The sequence below is a fragment of the Cataglyphis hispanica genome, chromosome 24 (assembly GCF_021464435.1).
Source record: "Cataglyphis hispanica isolate Lineage 1 chromosome 24, ULB_Chis1_1.0, whole genome shotgun sequence".
Taxonomy (NCBI): domain Eukaryota; kingdom Metazoa; phylum Arthropoda; class Insecta; order Hymenoptera; family Formicidae; genus Cataglyphis; species Cataglyphis hispanica.
The window spans coordinates 224326-245900 of record NC_065977.1 but is presented as its reverse complement, the minus strand read 5'-3'; the positions used below and the strand labels follow the sequence as shown (position 1 = coordinate 245900).

Sequence of the window (21575 nt, the reverse complement as noted above, 5' to 3'; positions counted from 1 at the left end):
ATACAGTATATGTCATGCATAAGTGTCTTTTGATGCAAGTGTAGACATCAGATGGGAATCATGCATAGAACATATAGAAAATGAGAAATAAGTCAATTAATATACATACACACGCGACGAGTCTTAGATTACTGCGTCATATCATTTTTCTCTATAAGCACTTAATATCCTGTTTAAAGATACAACAAAAAAGTATATATTTACAGTTATAACTGTATATTTACATAACATCGATCGATAAATGATGTTCTCCTATACTTAGCATGAAAAAGTCGGCAGTGTGGACGCTTGGATTATCTCGTAAAATTGTACATGTACATGTGTATAATTCTCTCTCCCTCTCTCTCTCTCTCTTTCGTGGCACGTGTACGCGAATATTGCATAAATGTAATCGCAAAGATGGCAAGTACATTATGCAAATATAACATCGATATAATGTTTTGAGCGGGGAAGAATTTTTTTCGCTTCACATATACATACATATATATACATGTGAAGAATAAAAAAAACATCCGTGTTGTTTTCCAAAATGTATTTACTTAAAAATACAATGAAAGTTTCAGTTCTGATGGAATGGGCAGAAATATATAGAGTCTGTGGCGTGTCGGTTATACTGTTACACGTTGAAAGAGATGATGCGATGGTATCCTGTACAAAAGTAGCTTGAACAAGAGACTTATGAACACACAAACCAAATTCTTAGCCTAGGATCTTCGTTTACGTTTAAATCGTGTCAGTTACCAGATTTTATGTCTTAAACTTTTTTTTTATGCTTACCTAACGTAGGGATGTAACGGATTGTATGTGTGGGCAATCAGCCTGATTGATTGTAAGACCCGTTAGCATCGGTAAGTTTTCCGAATCGCGTCGAGTACCCGAGCGCGAAGAGGAGTACCGTACTCGCTCTCTGCTTACCGGTACTTGGGAAGGGCTTGACACAGTACAAGACGCAAGTCTCTCTGGAAAATATGTTGCCAACGGGGCTTAGTAATTGTATTTAATAAAATTAAATGGACCTATACTTATAGTATTTATAGTGTACTATGTGAATGCGCTAAAGTACTGATTTTGCTCCAAGCACCTGTACTTTAAGATAGTCCTTTGCCAATTTGTCATCGTCAAGTTACTATCTTGAAGCAAACACGTGTAAATTTTACAGCAGCAGCAAATTGCGTATAAAACCGTAGATTAACAGAGACTGCTGGAAATAATGATCTGTACGCATCACATTATGACATTGATCGGCTGTTGAACGCGTTACATATGTTTTTATGAGGAGTATTCAAGTTTTCTTTCTGCATCATCGTTTGACGGTAAGGGATTTCTTGTAAGTATCAACGTTACAACACGGTCCAATCCCCCATCTCCTTGGTTTCCATATAGCGGGATTTTAGTCCGTGAGTGGAAGCAGCCCTTACACTGCCTGCCATCTCCTCACAATTCTCATTTCAGATATTAAAACCTATCACTACTTATGAGAACGAATTCATTTTTTTTTCTCTGATCTAACTGCGTTTTATTTAACTATCTCATTCGAAAATATTTGTACATTAAAACGTGGGACATCTTCTCGCATTCAAATTATCGTTACCTTTATTTAATTATTATGCTGCTATGGTACATGGTATAACCGCAATGTCTCTTCACCCTTTTATCTAACAGTCTCCCGAAAATAAGTAGCGGCATGGACATGCCAGTCGCAATGATTCACCTACTCTTGCATAAAGAGCCATTTTTTTTAATTATCAAATCGACGAATCAATCGTCGGTTCATGTGATCGTGTCATAAAAAATCTTAAATATCTTTGTCTTTTTTTAACGCGAATCTGATGAATGTACAATTCTTACGACACCGCGATCATTATGTAGAAAACTATAAGAACGAATAAATACTGTCGACTCATTCTGCAACTGTCAACGAATCATTGTTATGAGTAGTCCACAGTAAAATCAAGATAAAATCATGATACATAAAAGTAACTGAAACGCACTCCGATTACGCTCAATTAAGAACATTCGAATAGGGAGAGTAAGAGTACTTATTATATAATTGTCACAATATGTGTGTAGCTCAGATTTTTTTTTTATAATTTTGCGTCATGTACGGCAGTTCTGCAGTTATAAATATATATTTATCTATATATATATAATTGAACTCTTACCTTCTACAAAAATTTATATATATATACATATATATATATATAATTGGTTGAAATGAATCGAAAAAGGGTGGTGCCCTTACACTTTGCAAGTTGACTGTTCGATGCTCTCCCTTATCTATGCCCAAGCCTAAAGTGTAACAACCTCTCCACATTATATTACGTTTACATAATATTATCGTTAATAATAAAATGTTTCTTATCCCATAACTTTATACATACTATGTATAATTATTATGCAATATTAAAGTCACATATTACTCATCCACACTACCAGACGCGAGCGTTAATCTTAATTCCTGTCTCTATACCAAACAGGAGCACGAAGCGGTATGTGTTACATCTATATTTTAAGATTTTTTCTTTTTTTGTTTTAGTGTACATATTGAATGCCGAGAGATGTCCATTCGTGTCTATTTTTATACTTTATTTATTTGCCGCTCGTTACGTATGAATCGCTTAATTCTGCTCGATAGCCTCGCGCTCCTGTGAAGACACTGCAATTACTCATTTCGATTCGAGAAGGAGAACTCAATATATCACACGCACAAGGTGAGAGACATTCGTCAAACTACAAACGTAAATTTGATTTTAAATGTAAAAAAATCATCCCCTTCAAATATTCATTTTACAACTATTTAAATATAATAGTTTTTTTTTTATATCTTAAATAAGTTTCGATATAAAATTGTCCCGACGAAGAAAGCCAGATGACGGCAAATACCAGTTAGTAGGTGGTTCGGATAAAACAATAGATTCGTCTTGGGAATCGTGCGAACAAACGATCGAAAATAAGAATATGGATAGCAAGTAGAATTAACCCCCGAGTCCACAGGACGAATATATAGTTATCATTCAAACTACCTAATAGCATTTGGTGACGGCTAGACTACCAGAATTGCAAAGAGCCAAGACAAGTAGAGAATTGCGTTCGCATCTAATGCGTGTCAGCCCACCACAATTCCGGTGAGGTGGTAATTTTTATTTGTAGGTCGGAAGAGAGAGGATCCAGTAACACGGATTGGGCACGATGGATATCAACATTGTTACCAACCACTCAATATGAGAGTAAGTTTGCTGAGTTTGCCGAAAATCGACGATGACGCCACGTGCCTAACATCTCCCTTCTTAGTTACATATCTCTTTCCCTTCTTTCATTATGCGTCCTCCTCTTCGTCTTCTACTTCACCTTCCACTTCACCTTCCGCATCATCATCTTCTTCATCTGTAATATAACAAAAAGAAAAATCGCTTCAATGAATCGTTCTCAAAAAGAAAGATGTATTAAAAGCACAATTAAAGAAATTGCTTATCTCTACCTTCTCCCTCTTCTAAATCTTCTTCACCTTCAGGTATGTCGTCGTCGTCGTCATCTTCCTCTCCATCACCATCTACTTCCTCCTCCTCTTCAATTTCCTCTTCAATTTCTTCTTCTTCTACTTCCCCATCTCCATTTTCCTCTTTTTTCTGTTTTTTCGTTTCTTCACTTTTCTCCTATAACATGGAAAGATGACTTATTTAAAACAAATTTTTTATATAAATAAACGACTTGTAAAACGTAAAGATTTATCATCAATTATGAATGTCGCGAGAAATATGTATAAAATATAAATTAATGTTCGTGACATTTGTTTATTTTACGTATATAAAAAAGAGTACACTTTTTTTAGCATTAAAAGAGGATGATAAGGAGGAAAGAAAATTCAGCTTCGCGCGACAGCGGAAGAGACGACCAATGAGGACGGAGAAAAGCGTACCGGTCGACGAGGAGGACGAATCCCTTCCCGCCAAGAAATCCAGCGACGAGAAAAGAGAGATGGTGGGGACTTTCCCTATGCGCTAAAGCAGGATGGGACAGGAAAAGGGAAATGGCGAAGGGAATTGCGTCCATCTAGTAATCTGTCGGCGATGCCAAAAACACGAAACACGGATAGTAGAGAGCTTCGCCACTTTGACAAAAGGTTTAGAAGAGAGTTGTTCTCTTATTTATGACAGCGGCGTCGCGTCGCGTGCTGAAGGCAAGAAAGAGACCGATTAATAGTCGCGAACAGAGCAAAGAGAGGAAAAGGCGGGAATTTACAGACACCTGCCCACGCAACCTTAATACCCCCCGCATGTAGTACTATGCCCTTGATCCAGTCCCGATGACCCGTAACGGCCATAAAATGCAATAAGCGTCATCATAGTTTATCGATTTCGAGGGAGGGAAAGAGAGGAGAGTAGGCAGCAACGGAGTTTGCTCCGAAGGCAATTTGAAAATATGCCGCCAGCGAGGATCCCGAATTTGCGTCTCTGGATATCTAGCCGTAATATATCGCACGCGAGCGAGAAAGGTACGCGTGCTAATACACGTCCACTTCGACATGTCTTCAAAGGTGTCGTGCATCGCCACAACGGTTTCCAACATTCGGCATATTCCTGTTTCGATGAGGAGAGTCGTGTCGGTAACGCTGCACTCGTGACCATACGGCGTTGTTGGCCGATCGTGGTGGGGTGATAGCGCGCTGGCGGTGATGATGATGATGGCGGGTGATGGTAGTGGTGGCGGCGGCGGCGATTGTAGCCGGTTTGTGTGTGTGTGTGTGTGTGTGGTGTGCGCGCGCGCGCGCGTGTGTGTGTGGCGACACGCGCCGTGCGCGTATCAACGAGTACGAGAAAGCAACTTTGGATGCGCGCGCGGCATCACGTCGGCCAATTGGAAGCGCGCAAATCGGCGACGCGCGGTGGGAAGGCGGCCGGTGATTGGCAGATGACGAAGTTGTACGCTATGGTGGGGATACGGTTCGCATCGCGTACAATCAGGGAGAGAAAGAGAGAGAGAGAGAGAGAGAGAGAGAGAGAAAGCGCGACGGAGGGGAAGATAAGGGAGGAAGATACCGGAGCGGCGTGCCAAGTGTCGCGTACAACGTAAAGCCTTCGAATAAAAGTATAAATCTAAATTAAAAGAGAACGAGCATTTATTCCGAGAAATGGAATATTAGTCCCGCGGCGAGAGGGGAGTTATTAGCGAAGGCACTTTGCGCGTTGATTGCTTCGGGAAATGTCGATCGATCGTGACGATCGAGTTAAACGACGAGTACCGGAAGTGACCGGCGGCAAGAATGTCGGAGCAGGATCACATTCGACGCACAATCAATGTACGCGCTCTTTCCTCCCTCCCCCCCCCTCTCTCTGTCTTTCTCGCTTCTCTACTAATAATTGTATCGCCGTATATGGTCGACCTGTTGCGATAAAACGCTAATAAAGGATCGGTTACCGACGGCGTCTACAAACAATGGAAACCCGATCGACGAGCTGACGCGTACATTACTTTAAACCTGCTCCTATATTCTCATTCGTTTGTCGATTCGTGAACATTCGGCTTCGTTTGGCTGGACGCGATTAACAGCGTATTCACGCTATCGTTCGTTCGACAAAGACAGACGACGAGGATGAGAACGACGACGACGACGCCATCGCTTGTTATCCCCGCGCGATTACCTATCTACCCATTCTTAATCACGAGGTCTCACTAGATAACCTAACGCTCATAACCTATCGCATATAGATTCGTTTTCTCGTATAAATGTGTGAGTATTTGTATGAGTGTCGATCGCGTCGATCAACACTCGTTACGTAATTAACGCACGACACGCGTTAATCTCATCGGCGGATTATCAATGAAATCGCGCTCGCTAAACGATTCGTTTTTTTTTTTTTCGAAACAAAATATCGGCGAATTTTCCTCGTTATCATAACGATTTCATCTAACGAGGATCATCTTGGACAAGCCTGAGAAAATAGGGCGAATAACGAGAAACGATCGTAGCGCGCGTTTGATAATAATTTTAATTAAGATAATTAAGCGATAAAAAGGTGTTTGCGGAAAGTTGAGCGGTCGCGGGTGACGCGAGTACGACGATAACCATTAAATGCAATAAGTTATTTCTGGCTGGCGGCACATCGATCCACAAGTACGTTATCCGATCGACGCGACGCCTTTTCCCGCCTTCTCTCAATAACCGAACGCTCTACCTTGGTGGCGGTCGCCACGCGATTCGCTCCAATCGCGCCGTCTCGTCTCTCTCTCTCTCTCTCTCTCTCGCTTATGATCCGGCATCTCGTTTCTCGTATCAGTACCAAAGAGCGATACGGCGGCGACAATTTTGGAGGCATCAGCCGATATAGCGAATCGTTCGTTCTCCTCCAAGATATCGTCGTACTTGTGGAAACGAGCGCGATTCCCCATCGGTTTTTCCTCCTACGACCTCGACAGGTTCCCGCCTTTTCCCGCGCTCACCGTTCCGGAGCGATACTAATCGCGCGTGTATAGTTACTCCGGGAGGAGAAAGCGTCTATTCGAAAATGATCATTCTTTTTCTTCATCGCTCGCTTTTTACGATCCGATGGAATTGATATATAATACTTGGAAGAGAATCGCCGATAAACGCACGTCGCGTCGACTCGTGTTACGTGCGTGTGTATCATTTAAGCGCGGGGCCATTTCCACGTGACGCGCCGGCGCTCCTTCGATTTTCGCCTCGAAGCGCAATCGCATGGTAAATTATCGGCTAAAAATAAAGCCTATCTGCAACGCGCCCCCGACGTATCGCTTCCCCCGTGTATGTACCCGTGCGCGATTTAAGATGAAAAGTCGTGGCAACGATGTTTTCTCGAAGGTTCGTAGTAACGCGCCGCTGCGCGCGGTCGCCAAAGCCGCGAAAAAGAACAGGGGAGGCGCAGGAGGGTACATCGGGTATATAATGCACGGCGTTGCCGCTAGCTGCGCAAGTGGGGTTACCTTCGACGAAAAGATAGAAAGAGAAAGAGAAAGATGGAATAGCCGCCGCGCCGCGCTTCCACTTCGACAGTGTTGAGGACAGAGAGAGGGAGGGGCGGGCGAGAAAGAGAGAGAGAGAGAGAAGTGGGAGCAAGAAGAGAAGGGGAAGTCCAGAGTGAGAGAAAAGGAAGTCTTCGTCGTAGTGTTTATGCAGCAAATCGGTAAACAATTTTCAGGGCAACGTGTCAATCTGGAGTACATATGCGTCGGTCGCCTATCGATCCATCGTCGTGCGCGATTAACCCTCTTACAGCGAATTATCGATCAATTATGGTAGATAGATAGAGATAGAGAGAGGGAGAGAGAGAGAGAGAGAGAGAGAGGCGCGTGGGAGCGTGGCGGAGAAATAGAAAAAGGAAGAGAAAGGGAGAAAGAGAGAGAAGGAATGATGAACGCGGGCTTGGTTTCGGCCGCCATAATGGAAACCAATACAGCGTGTGATGGTGGCGACTAACTACGACGATGATCGGGAAAAATGCGCGGGACGCTCGCTTTTCCGACCGATCGCAATGATAACACTAGGCACAAAAATGGCGTCCGATCAACGAGAGGCCACGAGGCGGCGTGAAAAGCGTAAAGACGAAAGCGTGTGCGTGTCAGAGGCAGAGGGCGCGGAGCTAAAAAACCGCGAGGCGACAAACTCGCGTTGGACACGAAAAGAGAGACACGAGAGACAAGCACATGGCGCCAGCAGCCGTTGAGATTCTCTCCGGCTCTCTCTCTCTCCCTCCCTTTCTATACGCACGCGACGCGTAAGGTTTGGCGTTGCCTCGAATTTCGAAATCGCGAAACGCGGTAATTATAGACGATTTCGGTAGGAGTCGTCATCGCCATCGTCATTATCATCGTCAGCCATCGAACGTGCACGAGCGAGCAGAGAGAACGAGAACGAAAGAGAGAGAGAGAGAGAGAGAGAGAGAGAGGGAGGGAGAGAGAGAGGGAGGGAGGGAGAGAGAGAATCGTCGCGCTCGCGGTGGCTCCGCAAATATACAATGGCGTCCCTTACGCGCTCGCAACGAAAAAAACACTACGCACCGAAAAAAGATGTTACACGCGGACGCGGCGCGTTCGACGTCGAGCGTGCTCGACTACGCTCGGGGTCGCTCGCATAAGAAATATGGAGTCCGGCGAAGAAACGCCGGCCGGCGTGGCGCGGCGCGGCACGGCACGGCGTTCTCTCTCGCTACGCCGTACTACCATCTCGCTCGACGGCGCGAATATATACCGTTCAATGGGGGCACCGATATAAGAGCGCTCGTGTTTCGCGTGCCCCCGACGGGCATCATCACACGAGCGATGCGTAATAGAAAACCCGCGTGCGGGCGGGAAAATCCAATGTGGTATATATCGGCGAGCAATCTCAAGCGTCGATCCCGACGTTCAGCCGACCGTCGACCAAGAGTCGGAGTCGAGGAGGAGCGAGGGACCAACGGCGCGGCGCGCTTCGCGTATGCATCATCGTCGTCTCGAGATTGTAGAGGACTGTACGTACTAATTTTCAGGAGCTACGCGATAAGTTTGCACCGACATGATTCCCGTAATAATCCGGATCGCCGGATGATGATACGAACGAACGACGATCGTATCACGGAGAGCAGAGAACGGTTCGGAGATAGATCGGGTACTCACCTCGGCTGGCCTCTTGATCCCCTTGATGTCGCATTTCGCGTCCGCGGATGCCTTGTCGTTCTCCGTCACCTTCTCGACGGCGACCTCGTTATTCTCCTTAGTGCTCATGTTGCTCAGAATCGGCGACCTGCGATCCACGTCGATAATCCAGAAAGACCTCGCGACTTCGCGACTCGTAACCGAACTCCCGGAGTGCGAAAGAGCGGCGGTTGTGGCGTGTACGCGTAACGAAACTGCGGATACGTGTCCTCGCACGACGTCGGTTTCCGCCGGAATGCCTGAGAGAGCAGCGCGTCGTCAGGCGAAGACCCGAGGGGCCGCGAGGGAAAGGGAAAACGAGAGAGGAGGGGAGAGAAAGAGAAAGAGGGAGAGAGACGGATCGGAAGCTCGGGGGGGGACGACGAGGGTGACGAGGGTGACGAGGGTGACACGGATGGACGAGGGGAACGGGGGGGGGTGAGAGGAGCCGAACCAGTCAGGAGTGGAGCGTGTACCGACGACTCTGTGGCGCGAATAGCGCAAAGCGAACTACTACCGGATCACGGCACGCTCCTAGCACGTCCAACCTGGCTTTGTTCAAAAATGAAGATGGCGCGGGTTTGAAAGCCGATAATTCCCTGATTGGTCGGCGCTTACGACGGCCCGTATACCGACCTTACCGCGTGCAATCGGCGATTTTTATAGCGGCGTATAATGTTTCGCGACACGACGATGGATTTACGCGTGTAACGCGCCCTCCCCGAATATGAATAAAATTAAAACTCGCGGATGACGAGGGGTTCGAGAGTACGTGGCCCGAGCGGGACGTCCGGTTCGAGGCTACGTCGCTCGATTCAAATAAGCCTTGGCGCTGCGAATCGTCCCTTATATATACGTGATGGCTTTTTCAGATGCGACCGCGTCTATAAAATCGATAGATATTTTATTCGGAGAGAAACGATCGCGCGAGGAACGGATCGCTGAATTGGCGCGGCGACTTTCACGCCGCACGCACGTGTCCCGCGAACACGGTCAAAGTGCGTGTTTTCATGCGTTTTGTGCGACGCACGGATTAATCTATGTATATACAGATGGAGGGGAACGACGCCAAATCTTGCAAATGCATTCGCGTGACCCAGTCGAAATTATAGGCGTGTTTAACGTACTTTTGACAATTGTCCGTATGTTTACATCGCGTTATGTAATCTATCTTAATTAAGCGAAAAAAAGAATTTGTTCATCTCGCTATACCTTCGATATCGTACCTTGACAAAAATTTAATCATCACCCGGACATCTTCGACTTTCCCCTTTAAAATCGATATACATATACACATTTATTGTTTAGTACATGTATATATATACATTAGACGCTGCGTGTCGATTAATTGTATATCATATATATATATATATATATATACACGCGTTCATCGCATAGGATTGTCAGATGAACGAGCAGATTGTTAGATTGAATCCGCCTCGCGCGGAGCTGCTCGTTTATTTATATCTCGCACAAACAATAAAGGATAGCTTAATATAAGATTGCATTTATTGATTGGATGTTTTATATACCAATTTTGATACCGGCTGTATTAATGGCGTAAATCCAATCCGCGGTTTCGCGGCGACATCTCGTAGACAGTTCTCTCTCTCTCTCTCTCTCTCTCGGCTGTTTTAATACGCGAGAGAGAGAGAAATTCAAGATTCTTGGAATATTATAACATCGGTCTACACATCGTATTAATATTTACGCATGTGGAGCGCAAAAAATGTATATTCAAGGTTCATGAATTTATTGCAACGTGAACGCGTTTGCGCAGACGCGCTGAGTAATAGTTCCCGTCCAACGGCGCTTCGAATTTCCGGTCGAGTCGCACGTTTCTTTGCGTTTCCTTTTTCCTTCTATACGTTCAAGATGGTAGGTCGATACGACTCTTTGACGAATTAATTTTATCCGCAAATATTTCGAAGATCATTGTCGTTAAACACTCCGCAAAATTCGCATTCGCATTTCAAATATATTTATTGGAATTTAATGTTAATATTTTGAGACTCGATGTGCGATGATTATTACGTGAATTGGAACATAACCTTAAAGCAGAACATGTTTTGATTCACCGCGACGGTAACATTTCGTCAATTATTTAACAAGATGTACCTTTCTCGGAGATAAATGGCATCATTATTCGGCAAAATTGTGATGTAACATTTGTTTGATCTTTGTTTTTTTTTTTTTTTTTGATTTTTTAAAGGTTAACGTACCGAAGCAAAGGCGTACTTTTTGCAAAAAATGCAAAGTACACAAGAATCACAAAGTGACGCAATACAAGAAGAGTAAGGAGAGACATGCCTCGCAGGGCAGAAGACGTTATGATCGCAAACAGCAAGGTTTTGGCGGTCAAACTAAGCCCATCTTTAGAAAAAAGGTAAGCCTGTATCCTAATATTATTATAATTACTTAAATATAGATTGCAGTTTTGTACTACATTTATTAGCTGATACATAATATGACTAGAAAATACTATAATCGACTATTAACATGCAAATTTATGAATGTTATTCTCTATTGTGATAGTCTTTAATGTTATTAATTGCAATGTTACAATATCAAATTGATCTATACCATCGATGATATTAACAATTGATGCATGTATTATAAAGTTATAAAAATTATTTTTGCTTTTTATTTTAAATATATTTTGTCATATGTGTATAGGCAAAAACGACAAAGAAAATTGTATTGAGGATGGAATGTACAGAATGCAAGTACAGAAAACAAATTCCACTGAAAAGATGTAAGCACTTTGAACTGGGTGGTGACAAGAAGAGAAAGGTGAGTACAAACATGTTTGAAAAAAATATTCAAAGATAAAACATTAAATTGATTCTTAATTAAGAAAATTACTGTTTTCAGGGTCAAATGATTCAGTTCTAAATTATCCACTCAAGGTTTTCAGGATCTTCTGTATTTAATAAGAAATAAATAAATCTATAGGGATTTTTACACATCTTTATTTGGATGGTTTGTGTTCTATAATGTGAAAATGTCTAAACGAGCAGCACTAACTTCTTAATTCTTATTCATCTTGATTCTTCCTGTTATCCAATGACTGTAGTATAGGAACTATCTGTTATGGAATGCTAACAAGATAAGAAGAAAAAAGGTACTAAAATGATATGTATCTCAGCATTTGCATTTGTCAGATATATAAAATAAATCATGACTTGTATGCATACATGTATTAAGAGTAATATAATTTTTTTTTATATTAAAAAAGCAATGTGTTTCTCTTAATGATAGAGAATTAATATATTTATATTAAAGTTTATAGATAATATCTAAATGTGAATATTGAGATATTTATATCAAGTAAACATTCCAATGTTAATCAAATATAGCATAAATGTTACAATATCTGTATAAATGAAAACAGATATCACACTTACTCCAATATGGAGGTATCCAATCCTTCCTGCTTCATCTTTAATTTAACGCCTTCTTTTGGTACACCAACATGTAACATTTTAAAGTACTTTTCATAGCGAGGATCTTTAGCTGCAGACTGTACTTTTGTCTCTTCGGCTTTAGGTTTTACTTCACTGTTATCAGGCTCATCCACTTTGTGTACTTCTACTTCCTCTAACTTACTCTTATCATTCTCATTAAAACTATCTGATTCTTTATGATGTTCTTGTTCTAAACCAGGTATAGAAGATAACTATAGAAGCAAAACAAAACATTGAAAAGATATTAAATAATTCTAGATAATTTATTGCACAAAGGAGATTTTTTTTCTTTTGTTACAATTTCTTTAAATACGCTCGCACAAAGTATTCACATACCCGCGATTCTAGTATCTCTAACGACGCTTCTAACTTTTGCAACTTATTTTCAAACTCGAATAGTCTCTCCTCGCAGCATAGGGCAAATTTATTTAAAAACGTAACGGTATGAGTAATAAAATGATTTATAAAAGAGACCGTTCGTTTTTGGTTGATTGGCGGTACCTAGAATACAAATTCATCATTTCAAGCATGCTTCCTGCACTGATTATCATTTCGTTAAGCATCTTAACGAACATCATTTTCGATGAAGTGTTTATGCACGAGAAACGTTAAGATCTTATCGACACCTTTGTGTAATCTATTGTCGGCTCGATTATCGGTATCTTGTAGTCACTCATCGTGGATTACAGACGTGTGTAAAGCCTTCTTGTTTTCAGTTTACCAAACTGTCAATTCCTCTGTCACGCGTACCGCGTACTACGGAAAGATTTCGCCTCACTGCGCAATGAATACGGAGAGTGGAAACCGCATTTGCGTCTCGAAGGTTCCACAGACCGATAACGAAAGTCGAATGTGCGCATCGTCGAGGCGTTTGAGCCTACATTGCCGATGGAATTCTCGAATCATCGACAGATTATTATAATTTGTTTGTATAAAACGTTTAAACAAATTTATATAAAAAGGACTCGAAATTGGCATAATAAATAAATGGCACTCGAATAATGTTATAAGTTATAATGTACATATATTGATCTTTGAAAAAATTATCTTTCGGATACTCCTCTGAATGCAGAGAATTATTTTTATTTTTTTACATAAGAAGATTAAATTACAGACAGAATATGAAAGACGATACATTTGTATAAAGAAGAATATTATTGTAAAGATCTGTTTTTTATTATATATTTGCTGCTTTGCATTTTTTTCCAAAAAACGATTACACATTCTGTTTCGTCGTGTGGACGATCTGTTCGTTCGAGCTACACTCTTTTTAGCGGTACTTTTTTTCCAAATTTTCCTTCATCCCGTCTTTCTCTTCTCTTACACACACACACACACATATATATATATATATATATATTTATTTTAAAATTTATATTTTATACTTGTAATTTGTACACTTTGAATGCGTCAAGTATGACAGGTGAATAGAACGAAATCGCTAAATACAACAGCTCCCCTATCCTTGTACTGTCCGGTAAAAGGTTAAGTTCTCGGATCGGTGCGTGAAACGTCCAACAGTCCGACCCCAACCTCCAACCGCTGTAGTCGCGCGAGCGCACGCATCACGCATCTGTTTGTCAACCGGGAATCGGCTGTATGGAGATTTCGCGGTTCCCCAGTATTTTCTGAAGCATGGATTCGCCGCCGAGCCTGGAGACCGTTTACCAGGCCGTGTGCTCTTTATATAATAATACAAATCCAGCCGAGCCAGGAAAAGCGTCATTATGGCTGGGAGAATTACAGAAATCGGTGAGTCTATATACGCGTATTGTGTTTCGCACAGTCTTGAGAAAAAAAATGAATCCTTTTCATTATCTCTCCTCGCACGCACTTTGTTCATCTCAAGAATGCATAAGCGTGCAGGTTTCTTATACCTTTTTATCGGCATCAAGAATGACTGTGTCGAGAGGCTAACCTGAAAGGGGAAATGTGTAATTATTGCCAGGAGAATATATTTTATTATATTGTAATAATGAGTGAATTAAATTAAACATGAAACCAATGACATTGTACTTTTTATATTTTTTTTTATTAGATTTGGTGAATCTTTATATTAATCCATTTAATTAGTAATCGCGACATACGATTCTTCTACTATATTGGATATACAATTTATATGTCATGTTTCAGAATTTGTAAAAAGAATTTATCATTTTGATACATTTGCATGTGTTTTATAGGTATACGCATGGAAGATAGCTGATGAAATGTTGCATCAAAAACGAAATATAGAGTCTTGTTATTTTGCTGCGCAAACAATGCGTACTAAAATACAACTCTCTTTTCATGAATTACCTCAAGAGGCTCATATGTCATTAAGAGATTCCTTGCTGGAACATATATCACAAATTAATGAACATACTAATTCTGCTATTGTTACTCAGGTTTTTATACATATTCTCTTATAAAACTATTTTTATATTTTTTGATAAAATTCTTATGATTTTATATTCTTTTGCTATTAAAGTATTGCATAGTTTTTATTAATAATTTGAAATTTTTATATTTACAGTTATGCTTAGCATTAGCAGATCTAGTTCTACAAATGACATCATGGCAAAAGCCAGTAGTGGACTTAATTAATAGATTTGGAGGAAGCACTGCAAATCTGTGGCCATTGCTTGAAATACTGACAGTGCTCCCAGAAGAAGCAAGTTCAAGATCGCTCAGGTATAACAAAATGTTTCATTTGATATAAAAGTAACAATTAAAGAACTACAATTGTTTCATTTTTATACAGGCTGGGAGCTAATCGTAGGCATAATATGTCACTTGAATTTAATACAAGTGCAGATACTGTGACAGAATTTCTAGTATGTATAACAACTATATATTATAGTAATTTTTTGCCTACTATATATTTTATATATGATAATAAATGGATGTCTTCCTCATTATTTTAATGTTAGTTATTCAATATTTCATATATAGTGTAATTGCAGAAAATGTGTCTAAAGAACGGCAGTGATAATATACAAATCCGAGTGACTATTCTACGATGTTTTACCAGTTGGATAACTGTTCATGCAATACCACTTGAAGCCATACCTTCGAGCGACGTGATTGCTTATGCCTTGCAAGTGAGTCTCTTGAGGCTGATAATGTGATTACAGAAGAAAACAATTATTTTCTGTCCTATTTTATCGAATTATTTTATTTTATAGGTACTTAGCAATCATATGGCTGGCTCGCAACTGCATGAAACAGCTACTGACTGCATCTGCGTAATTTTGCAGACGCTAGGGGAAGATATGAATCGCCGTAGTGCACTATATAACAGTGCCCAATTGCAGCAAGTGCAAATGTGTATTTTCACGAGTGTAATGAATTTAGAACAGCCATATCACTTATCTGTTGCGCACGAGGATATGGAAAAGTAAATTCTTTAGTATACTCAAATATGTTTATAGCGTAAAACAAGTATGTTTGTAGTCATTAAATATATTACAGATCTATAAATTACTGTCGAATATTCACGGAATTGGCCGAAACGTTCCTAGAACTTATGGTAACAGGTAGCGAAGGTGGGGAGCAGTTTTATGCCACACAGATTTTGGACCTTGTTCTCACATGTGTTGGTCATCATGATTATGAGGTAAATATATTGAAAATGTATAGATGACTCAATTTTTTTTTTATTCAATATTATTAGATAAATATTGTTGTTCAATCTAAATATTTTATGCACTGATTATATAACATCTTTTACTAAGGTTGCACAGATAACTTTTAACCTGTGGTATCGGCTATCGGAAATTCTTTATCAAAAAAATAGCGACGATCTTAATACTGTATTTCGGCCACATATTGAGAGATTGATTGGTGCCCTTTGCAGGCATTGTCAAATGGAACCAGACCATGTAAGTATTTACTAGGATTTTATTAAACGATAGCGATATTATATAATATAATACAAGCAATAAATTGGTAATAACAAAAATTTATTTAATATCAACCGTCAGTTGGGTCTTGTGGAAGAAGGAGGAGGAGGAGAAGAATTTGCCGACTTCCGAAACCGCGTTTCGGATCTGATAAAAGACGTAGTGTTCGTAGTTGGAAGCAGCCACTGTTTCCGACAAATGTTCTCATCGTTGACTGGAGGACCTGGACCACAGGGTCAACCTGTACATACACCTACCTGGGATTCTACTGAGGCTGCGCTTTTCGTAATGCAAGCAGTGGCGAAAAACATTCTGCCGTATGTTTCTTTATTTGTTTATTATGAAACAAAACCACTTAAAGATTAAATATAATAATGATTTTGTTACAGAGAAGAAAATGATGTTGTTCCGAAAGTGGTAGAAGCTATTCTTAACCTACCAGAAAATACTCATATAGCTGTACGCTATACTAGTATTCTTCTGTTAGGTGAACTATGCGAATGGATAGATAGGCATCCGCAATCATTAGGTAAGAGTTTAGTAAACATTAGTAAACATTTGTCATCAATTTAGATACAATTCAATATAGCATTGTAATATCATTGTAACATCAAAATTTTCCATTATTTCAGAACCAGTGTTAAATTTCCTCTTAGCATGTTTAAATCAAAAGGGTTTAGGCACTGCCGCCTCAGGTGCATTGTTAAGCATATGTACAGCTTGTCCGTTACATATGGCCTCGCATTTTTCTGGACTTTTACAAATAGCACGTTCTCTTGACAATTTTCCTATCAGTAATGATGCAGCAATTGGCCTACTGAAAGGTATTTAATGAATTGTATTATTTATAAACACATACAATTACGAAATACATAGTTTTATTATCTATTACTATTAATACTTTTTCTCGTTAACGCGGAACTAAATGGCAAGCGCTATTTGCTTTCATATGTGTATCGTAACAGGAGTGTCGATAATTTTGGCAAGATTACCACACGAGGAAATTACTTCGGCAATGCGAGAATTGTGTTGTTTTCAAGCGAGTTCCCTATGGGCGCTTCTCGCAGATAATATTCCAATCGAGAGAGGAACCAAGACTGATCCTGTGATATGGCTGGATAGATTAGCTGCTATATTTAAGCACACTAATCCTCAAATCGATGAACCTAATAAACCTCATCCTTGTCAGACTGTGGTCATTGAAGTGAGTGTTATGAAAGATAAGAAATCTTTGTAAGATACTAATTACATTCGTGCACGTTTGAGTTATATCATTATTTATGTTTGTAGATGTGGCCAGTATTGTCGAATGTGTGCGAAAGATATCAACGGGATGTGAGAGTCATGGAGAGATGTTGCCGCTGCATACGTTTTGCAGTACGCTGCGTAGGCAAACATTCTGCTCATTTGCTTGAACCGATTGTGAAACAGGTATTGATTTTCGATCATATTATAATGATATATATGATGAATTATATTTTCTCATTTAATGCATGTGAAACGTTTTTATTTCACACAGATCGTACCGTTATATACGGTACATCAACATAGTTGCTTTTTATATCTTGGCTCCATATTGGTGGACGAATATGCGACTGACTCGGAATGTGTATGGACTCTGTTAAATATGTTACAAGCTTTTATTGGCCCCACCTTTGCCCTTCTTGAACAAGAAGATGGGTTGAAAAATCATCCTGATACAGTAGATGATCTATTCAGGTTATGCGCCAGGTGATTGTGACTTTAATTAATCGATAATACTATTTATACTAGTTATACGTATCTATCAATGCTTTTATCGGATCGTTTCTTACAATGCTTTATAGTGCGATAATATTTAGTTTCTTTTTATGCAAAAGGTTTCTTCAAAGAGCTCCTGTCCCTTTATTACATTCTCCCGTTATCGGGAGCATTGTAGATTGCGCTATAATGGCTTGCAGTTTAGATCACCGAGACGCCAACAGTTCAGTAATGAAATTCTTTTACGATCTCTTGCATAGCGGCCGCAGTTACAAGGTAATTATCTAAGCACGTGAGAGTGAACATTAAAATAAAATTCCTTCAACATGCATGTGACTCGTACATAGATTTCTAAATCATATTTTTATCTATATTTAGGATCGATCAGATTATACGATACGACGACAATTGGTACAAAATATATTGCAAGAGAAAGGCCAAACCTTAGTTATAAAATTATTACATGCTTCAGTATTTGAGCTATCTTCTTACATGCTATCCGATGTGGCTGATGTCATTATAGAACTTACCCGAAATGAGACAGAAGTAAGATTTATTTTATCAAGTTTTATAATATATTTTTCGCACATTTCTTATATTAGATTTATTTTATATATTTCAGCTTATGTCGAAATGGCTAGCAGAAGCTATCCTAACAATGCCATCGCAAAACGCAGGTGGAGCTCCTACAGCCACATCCGAACAGCTTACTGAGTTCCATAATACAGTCACGAGGTACGTAGCATATATAATAGATCAATGCAAATACAGCTTAATTTACTTATTTTTTTATTTTTTAGGTCAGAGACACCAAAAAACGTTACACACGCCCTACGAAATTTCGCACGTCTGTATCGCTAAATGCGTTTATATAATATATATTATATTATATATAATAAATATATATATATATATATATATATATATATATATATATATATTATATTATATTATATTATATATTTATTCATTAAATTTCTTAAAAATGATACACATTATTGAGATCTTCCAGCAAGTTTCGATTACTATATCAAGAATAAAAATCTGGAAACAGCGAAACATGTAACATGTGAATCTCACGAGGTGCTGTAAAAACATTAGGAAAAAAATTACATAGATTTTTATGCTCTTATTATCTACAGTATGTTATATATGTTTGCAAAGTTTTTTTTCCTCTTTTTTTCCTTTCTTTTTTTTAATGTGTACATTATATTTGGGCAAGTATCATTTTTGTACAAGTATGTATCAGAAAATTCTATATATTTTTTTATTATTTATTTGTAACTATTCTTTAATTATTCTGTATAGAATATATTCTATATAGAAGAGATGTCTATATTATATCTATTGTGCTAGATAATGTGTATATGTGTATAAAGAAAGATTGTTTTTTTTTCCGGATTTAAAATATATCGATCAATTTCTTTTTAATAAAACAAGAAAAATTAAATACTTTGCAAACATACTATAAATAATAAATACGTGGACAGAATTCATGAAGAAAATTCATTCAATATATATGTGTGCTAATTACTATAAATTAAGTGAATTATGCCGAATTAATTATATTCACGGGTAAAATATTTTGATAATTATTTGCAAAAATTTTATAGTATTTTTTTTAATGTCTTGACTACTATTTCGACATAATTACATTTACTTAGTATAAAAAACTAATCAAATTTCCAAGTTTCCATACAAGAATAATTAATGGTATTTGTTCAACTAATGCACACATCTCAGAATAATTTAAAATAATTTTAAAAATAATTTTTAATTAGAAGCTCACTTTTGTAAATGTATTACAATAACAGATAATATGATATATCTAAAAAATTGAGACAAATTTTGAAAATTTATGTCCATAAACTTTAATTAAAGAGAGAATTGTATGTGCAAAAATTAATCAGACATATTTATCATTGTTTTTAAGTTAATGTTGCAAAACATTATTAGGCATGTTTCTAAATTGAACATATAATAATTACTCGTTATTCAATTTTTTTAAACGCGAGCTGATTTCTGATTCATATCTATCATAATATAATGGTGAAGAAAATTCTCTTGCAGTTACCTTGATACACGCGAATGTAATTATTCACATAACACAAATTTGAGAAATTTATACAAATTTTTCCATGTTTACATATATAAAATACATCTGTAGAGTAAACATGTATTTTAAGTATATTTTAACAATTGTGTAACATACATATAATAGCAGATATAAATAACAGGCATCACCTTGCTATGTTACTGCAATACATTCACGAACGATGATAATGATAGAATCTTTTATCTATAAATGAGTATGAAAATAATTGTTATATTTTCTAGTTTTACGCTCTGAATCTAACGTTTAAGTGTACATATCGTTTATATGACAAATATTAGATACCGCTCTTCTTTCGTGGAATGTTAATGTACAGAATGAAGTAATCGATTAGAGAATTAAGTAACAATATAGAGAACGAAATGTTTATAATGTATTACTACTACATATGGTATAATGCGTCGAGATGTTAAGCTCGTTAAATCCTCGACAACAGTATTCCTTCAAATACTGTTTGATGTAGCATTTACGTTGAGTGCTAATCGTCATTTTGTTTCATAATAACGGTAATCTTTCGATGAAATCTCGAATAAAGTGATATTTTTTACGGAATCGTACGCTTTTCAGTTGTAGAATATCACAACATTTCGATAGTCTCGAGCCAGAATTGCTGAAATGCTAAACAGCATGAAATGCGATTAGCAGAAGTGAAATCGGGCGGCCAGGTGGATCGACTGTGACGGTCGATCAATGTGACGCGGTAATGTGCCACACTGATTGTCGGGAGATGCATCGGAGACAAAAAATCTCTTCGCCAGCTGCGCGATGCACCGTTCGTTCGAGCGGCGCATTCTCGGTTGCAAGGTGAGCCGGAAATATTCGAGCTGCCAGGAGGGAAGGCGAGCGCGCAGGTGCCGTGCGTTCAAGTCGTGCTGCGATTTTTTTTGTTTTCTCATAAGGCGGTGCACGATATTATCATGCCGTCGAGACATGCTCGAGTGATACGCCAAACTGTACTACTCTAAAAGTATTTTATATGTGAGCATTATTTTATCAATCTGAACTACATACATTTTACACTGACATATCACATAGATAAGATGATCATGGTATCTATCATTCGCTTTACATTATTTATATATTTTAAATTTTTATTTCCATACTAGAAATTTTCATTTCTTTATAATTGTAAATTGTGCAGATAAATCGAAGAACCCAAGGAGGTTTGAGAAAGTGAGACAAACTTCTCGGAAGGCATCTTGCACCGTCGGCAGAAAATTCTAGTCGATTTACGGTATCGAAGAAAACGGCCATTCTGAGAATTTAGTAAACAGCGTTGAATGCAGGTTCGGATATACCGCGTCCTCCGTCAGGACATTGCTGGCGGTCTCGGTGCCTGAGTCACTCAGCGGTCGCGTTATGAGTCAGACGCGCGCAGACGGGCCTTATTGGCCAAGGAATTGGTTTCTAACAAAGGAATGTTGTTGCAAGCAGCCGTGCGATCGTCTTCGCGACGCTTTCTCCATTCACTCGAGTCGCTCGAACGAAAATATATGTGTGCTTATCTTTTTAAATATTATTACACTAATTTTATATGTATGATTCCGCGTAATGAAACATATATTGCACTGTAGTAAAACTAAGAATAAGATGATGCATTTTGTTTCGAAGAAATTATTAATGCTTCGAGATATACATGTATCTTCATTACCAGCGTCTTTAGTTATCGGAATATCATTTCATCGTGTTCTCATTTTGACACATTGCGCTAATTGCAAATTCCCGCATGCGTATTAAGGTGTGATT

The 21575-nt window shown here is 38.9% G+C and overlaps 4 protein-coding genes across 5 annotated transcripts; 2 read left to right on the top strand and 2 right to left on the bottom strand.

Moving 5' to 3' along the window:
• Positions 1-517: 517 nt before the first annotated feature.
• Positions 518-8976, bottom strand: LOC126858343 (acidic leucine-rich nuclear phosphoprotein 32 family member B). Its single transcript, XM_050608595.1, has 3 exons — positions 8608-8976; positions 3479-3653; positions 518-3384 (listed from the first exon to the last, which is right to left on the bottom strand). Exons 1-3 carry the CDS (start codon positions 8713-8715, stop codon positions 3317-3319), a joined length of 351 nt encoding a protein of 116 aa, XP_050464552.1. The 5' UTR covers positions 8716-8976; the 3' UTR covers positions 518-3316.
• LOC126858342 (60S ribosomal protein L44-like) lies at positions 7112-11599 on the top strand. Its single transcript, XM_050608594.1, has 5 exons — positions 7112-7139; positions 10406-10503; positions 10838-11011; positions 11302-11418; positions 11500-11599. The coding sequence occupies exons 1-5, from the start codon at positions 7127-7129 to the stop codon at positions 11518-11520; spliced, it is 423 nt and encodes a 140-aa protein (XP_050464551.1). The 5' UTR covers positions 7112-7126; the 3' UTR covers positions 11521-11599.
• Positions 11582-12865, bottom strand: LOC126858340 (WASH complex subunit 3). Of its 2 annotated transcripts, none has more exons than XM_050608591.1 (4): positions 12719-12865; positions 12429-12593; positions 12033-12304; positions 11582-11726 (listed from the first exon to the last, which is right to left on the bottom strand). In XM_050608591.1, the coding sequence occupies exons 1-4, from the start codon at positions 12767-12769 to the stop codon at positions 11717-11719; spliced, it is 498 nt and encodes a 165-aa protein (XP_050464548.1). In that variant the 5' UTR covers positions 12770-12865; the 3' UTR covers positions 11582-11716. The 2 variants fall into 2 exon arrangements, with proteins under 2 accessions (XP_050464548.1, XP_050464549.1); XM_050608592.1 differs by having other exon boundaries at positions 11582-11713.
• An 837-nt stretch (positions 12866-13702) lies between these two features.
• Positions 13703-18594, top strand: LOC126858305 (transportin-3). Its single transcript, XM_050608531.1, has 18 exons — positions 13703-13844; positions 14276-14479; positions 14608-14765; positions 14836-14908; positions 15038-15175; positions 15260-15471; positions 15546-15690; positions 15809-15955; positions 16058-16293; positions 16366-16505; positions 16609-16800; positions 16942-17180; positions 17267-17407; positions 17496-17707; positions 17836-17992; positions 18095-18262; positions 18339-18451; positions 18517-18594. Exons 1-18 carry the CDS (start codon positions 13728-13730, stop codon positions 18575-18577), a joined length of 2853 nt encoding a protein of 950 aa, XP_050464488.1. The 5' UTR covers positions 13703-13727; the 3' UTR covers positions 18578-18594.
• Positions 18595-21575: the final 2981 nt, after the last annotated feature.

Excerpts from the sequence above, each read along its gene's own strand:
- LOC126858342 (XM_050608594.1), top strand. Across the intron at positions 10,504-10,837 it reads CCTTCTATACGTTCAAGATG|GTTAACGTACCGAAGCAAAG; the intron begins GTAGGTCGATAC and ends GATTTTTTAAAG. Across the intron at positions 11,012-11,301 it reads AGCCCATCTTTAGAAAAAAG|GCAAAAACGACAAAGAAAAT; the intron begins GTAAGCCTGTAT and ends ATATGTGTATAG.
- LOC126858343 (XM_050608595.1), bottom strand. The coding sequence starts at position 8,715 with ATGAGCACTAAGGAGAATAACGAGGTCGCCGTCGAGAAGGTGACGGAG. Across the intron at positions 3,654-8,607 it reads GGATCAAGAGGCCAGCCGAG|GAGAAAAGTGAAGAAACGAA; the intron begins GTGAGTACCCGA and ends TCCATGTTATAG. Across the intron at positions 3,385-3,478 it reads AGATTTAGAAGAGGGAGAAG|ATGAAGAAGATGATGATGCG; the intron begins GTAGAGATAAGC and ends GTTATATTACAG.
- LOC126858340 (XM_050608591.1), bottom strand. The coding sequence starts at position 12,769 with ATGAGTGACTACAAGATACCGATAATCGAGCCGACAATAGATTACACA. Across the intron at positions 12,594-12,718 it reads CGACAATAGATTACACAAAG|GTACCGCCAATCAACCAAAA; the intron begins GTGTCGATAAGA and ends TTTGTATTCTAG. Across the intron at positions 12,305-12,428 it reads TAGAGATACTAGAATCGCGG|TTATCTTCTATACCTGGTTT; the intron begins GTATGTGAATAC and ends TTGCTTCTATAG.
- LOC126858305 (XM_050608531.1), top strand. The coding sequence starts at position 13,728 with ATGGATTCGCCGCCGAGCCTGGAGACCGTTTACCAGGCCGTGTGCTCT. Across the intron at positions 15,176-15,259 it reads TGATTGCTTATGCCTTGCAA|GTACTTAGCAATCATATGGC; the intron begins GTGAGTCTCTTG and ends TTTATTTTATAG. Across the intron at positions 17,181-17,266 it reads GTCAGACTGTGGTCATTGAA|ATGTGGCCAGTATTGTCGAA; the intron begins GTGAGTGTTATG and ends TTATGTTTGTAG.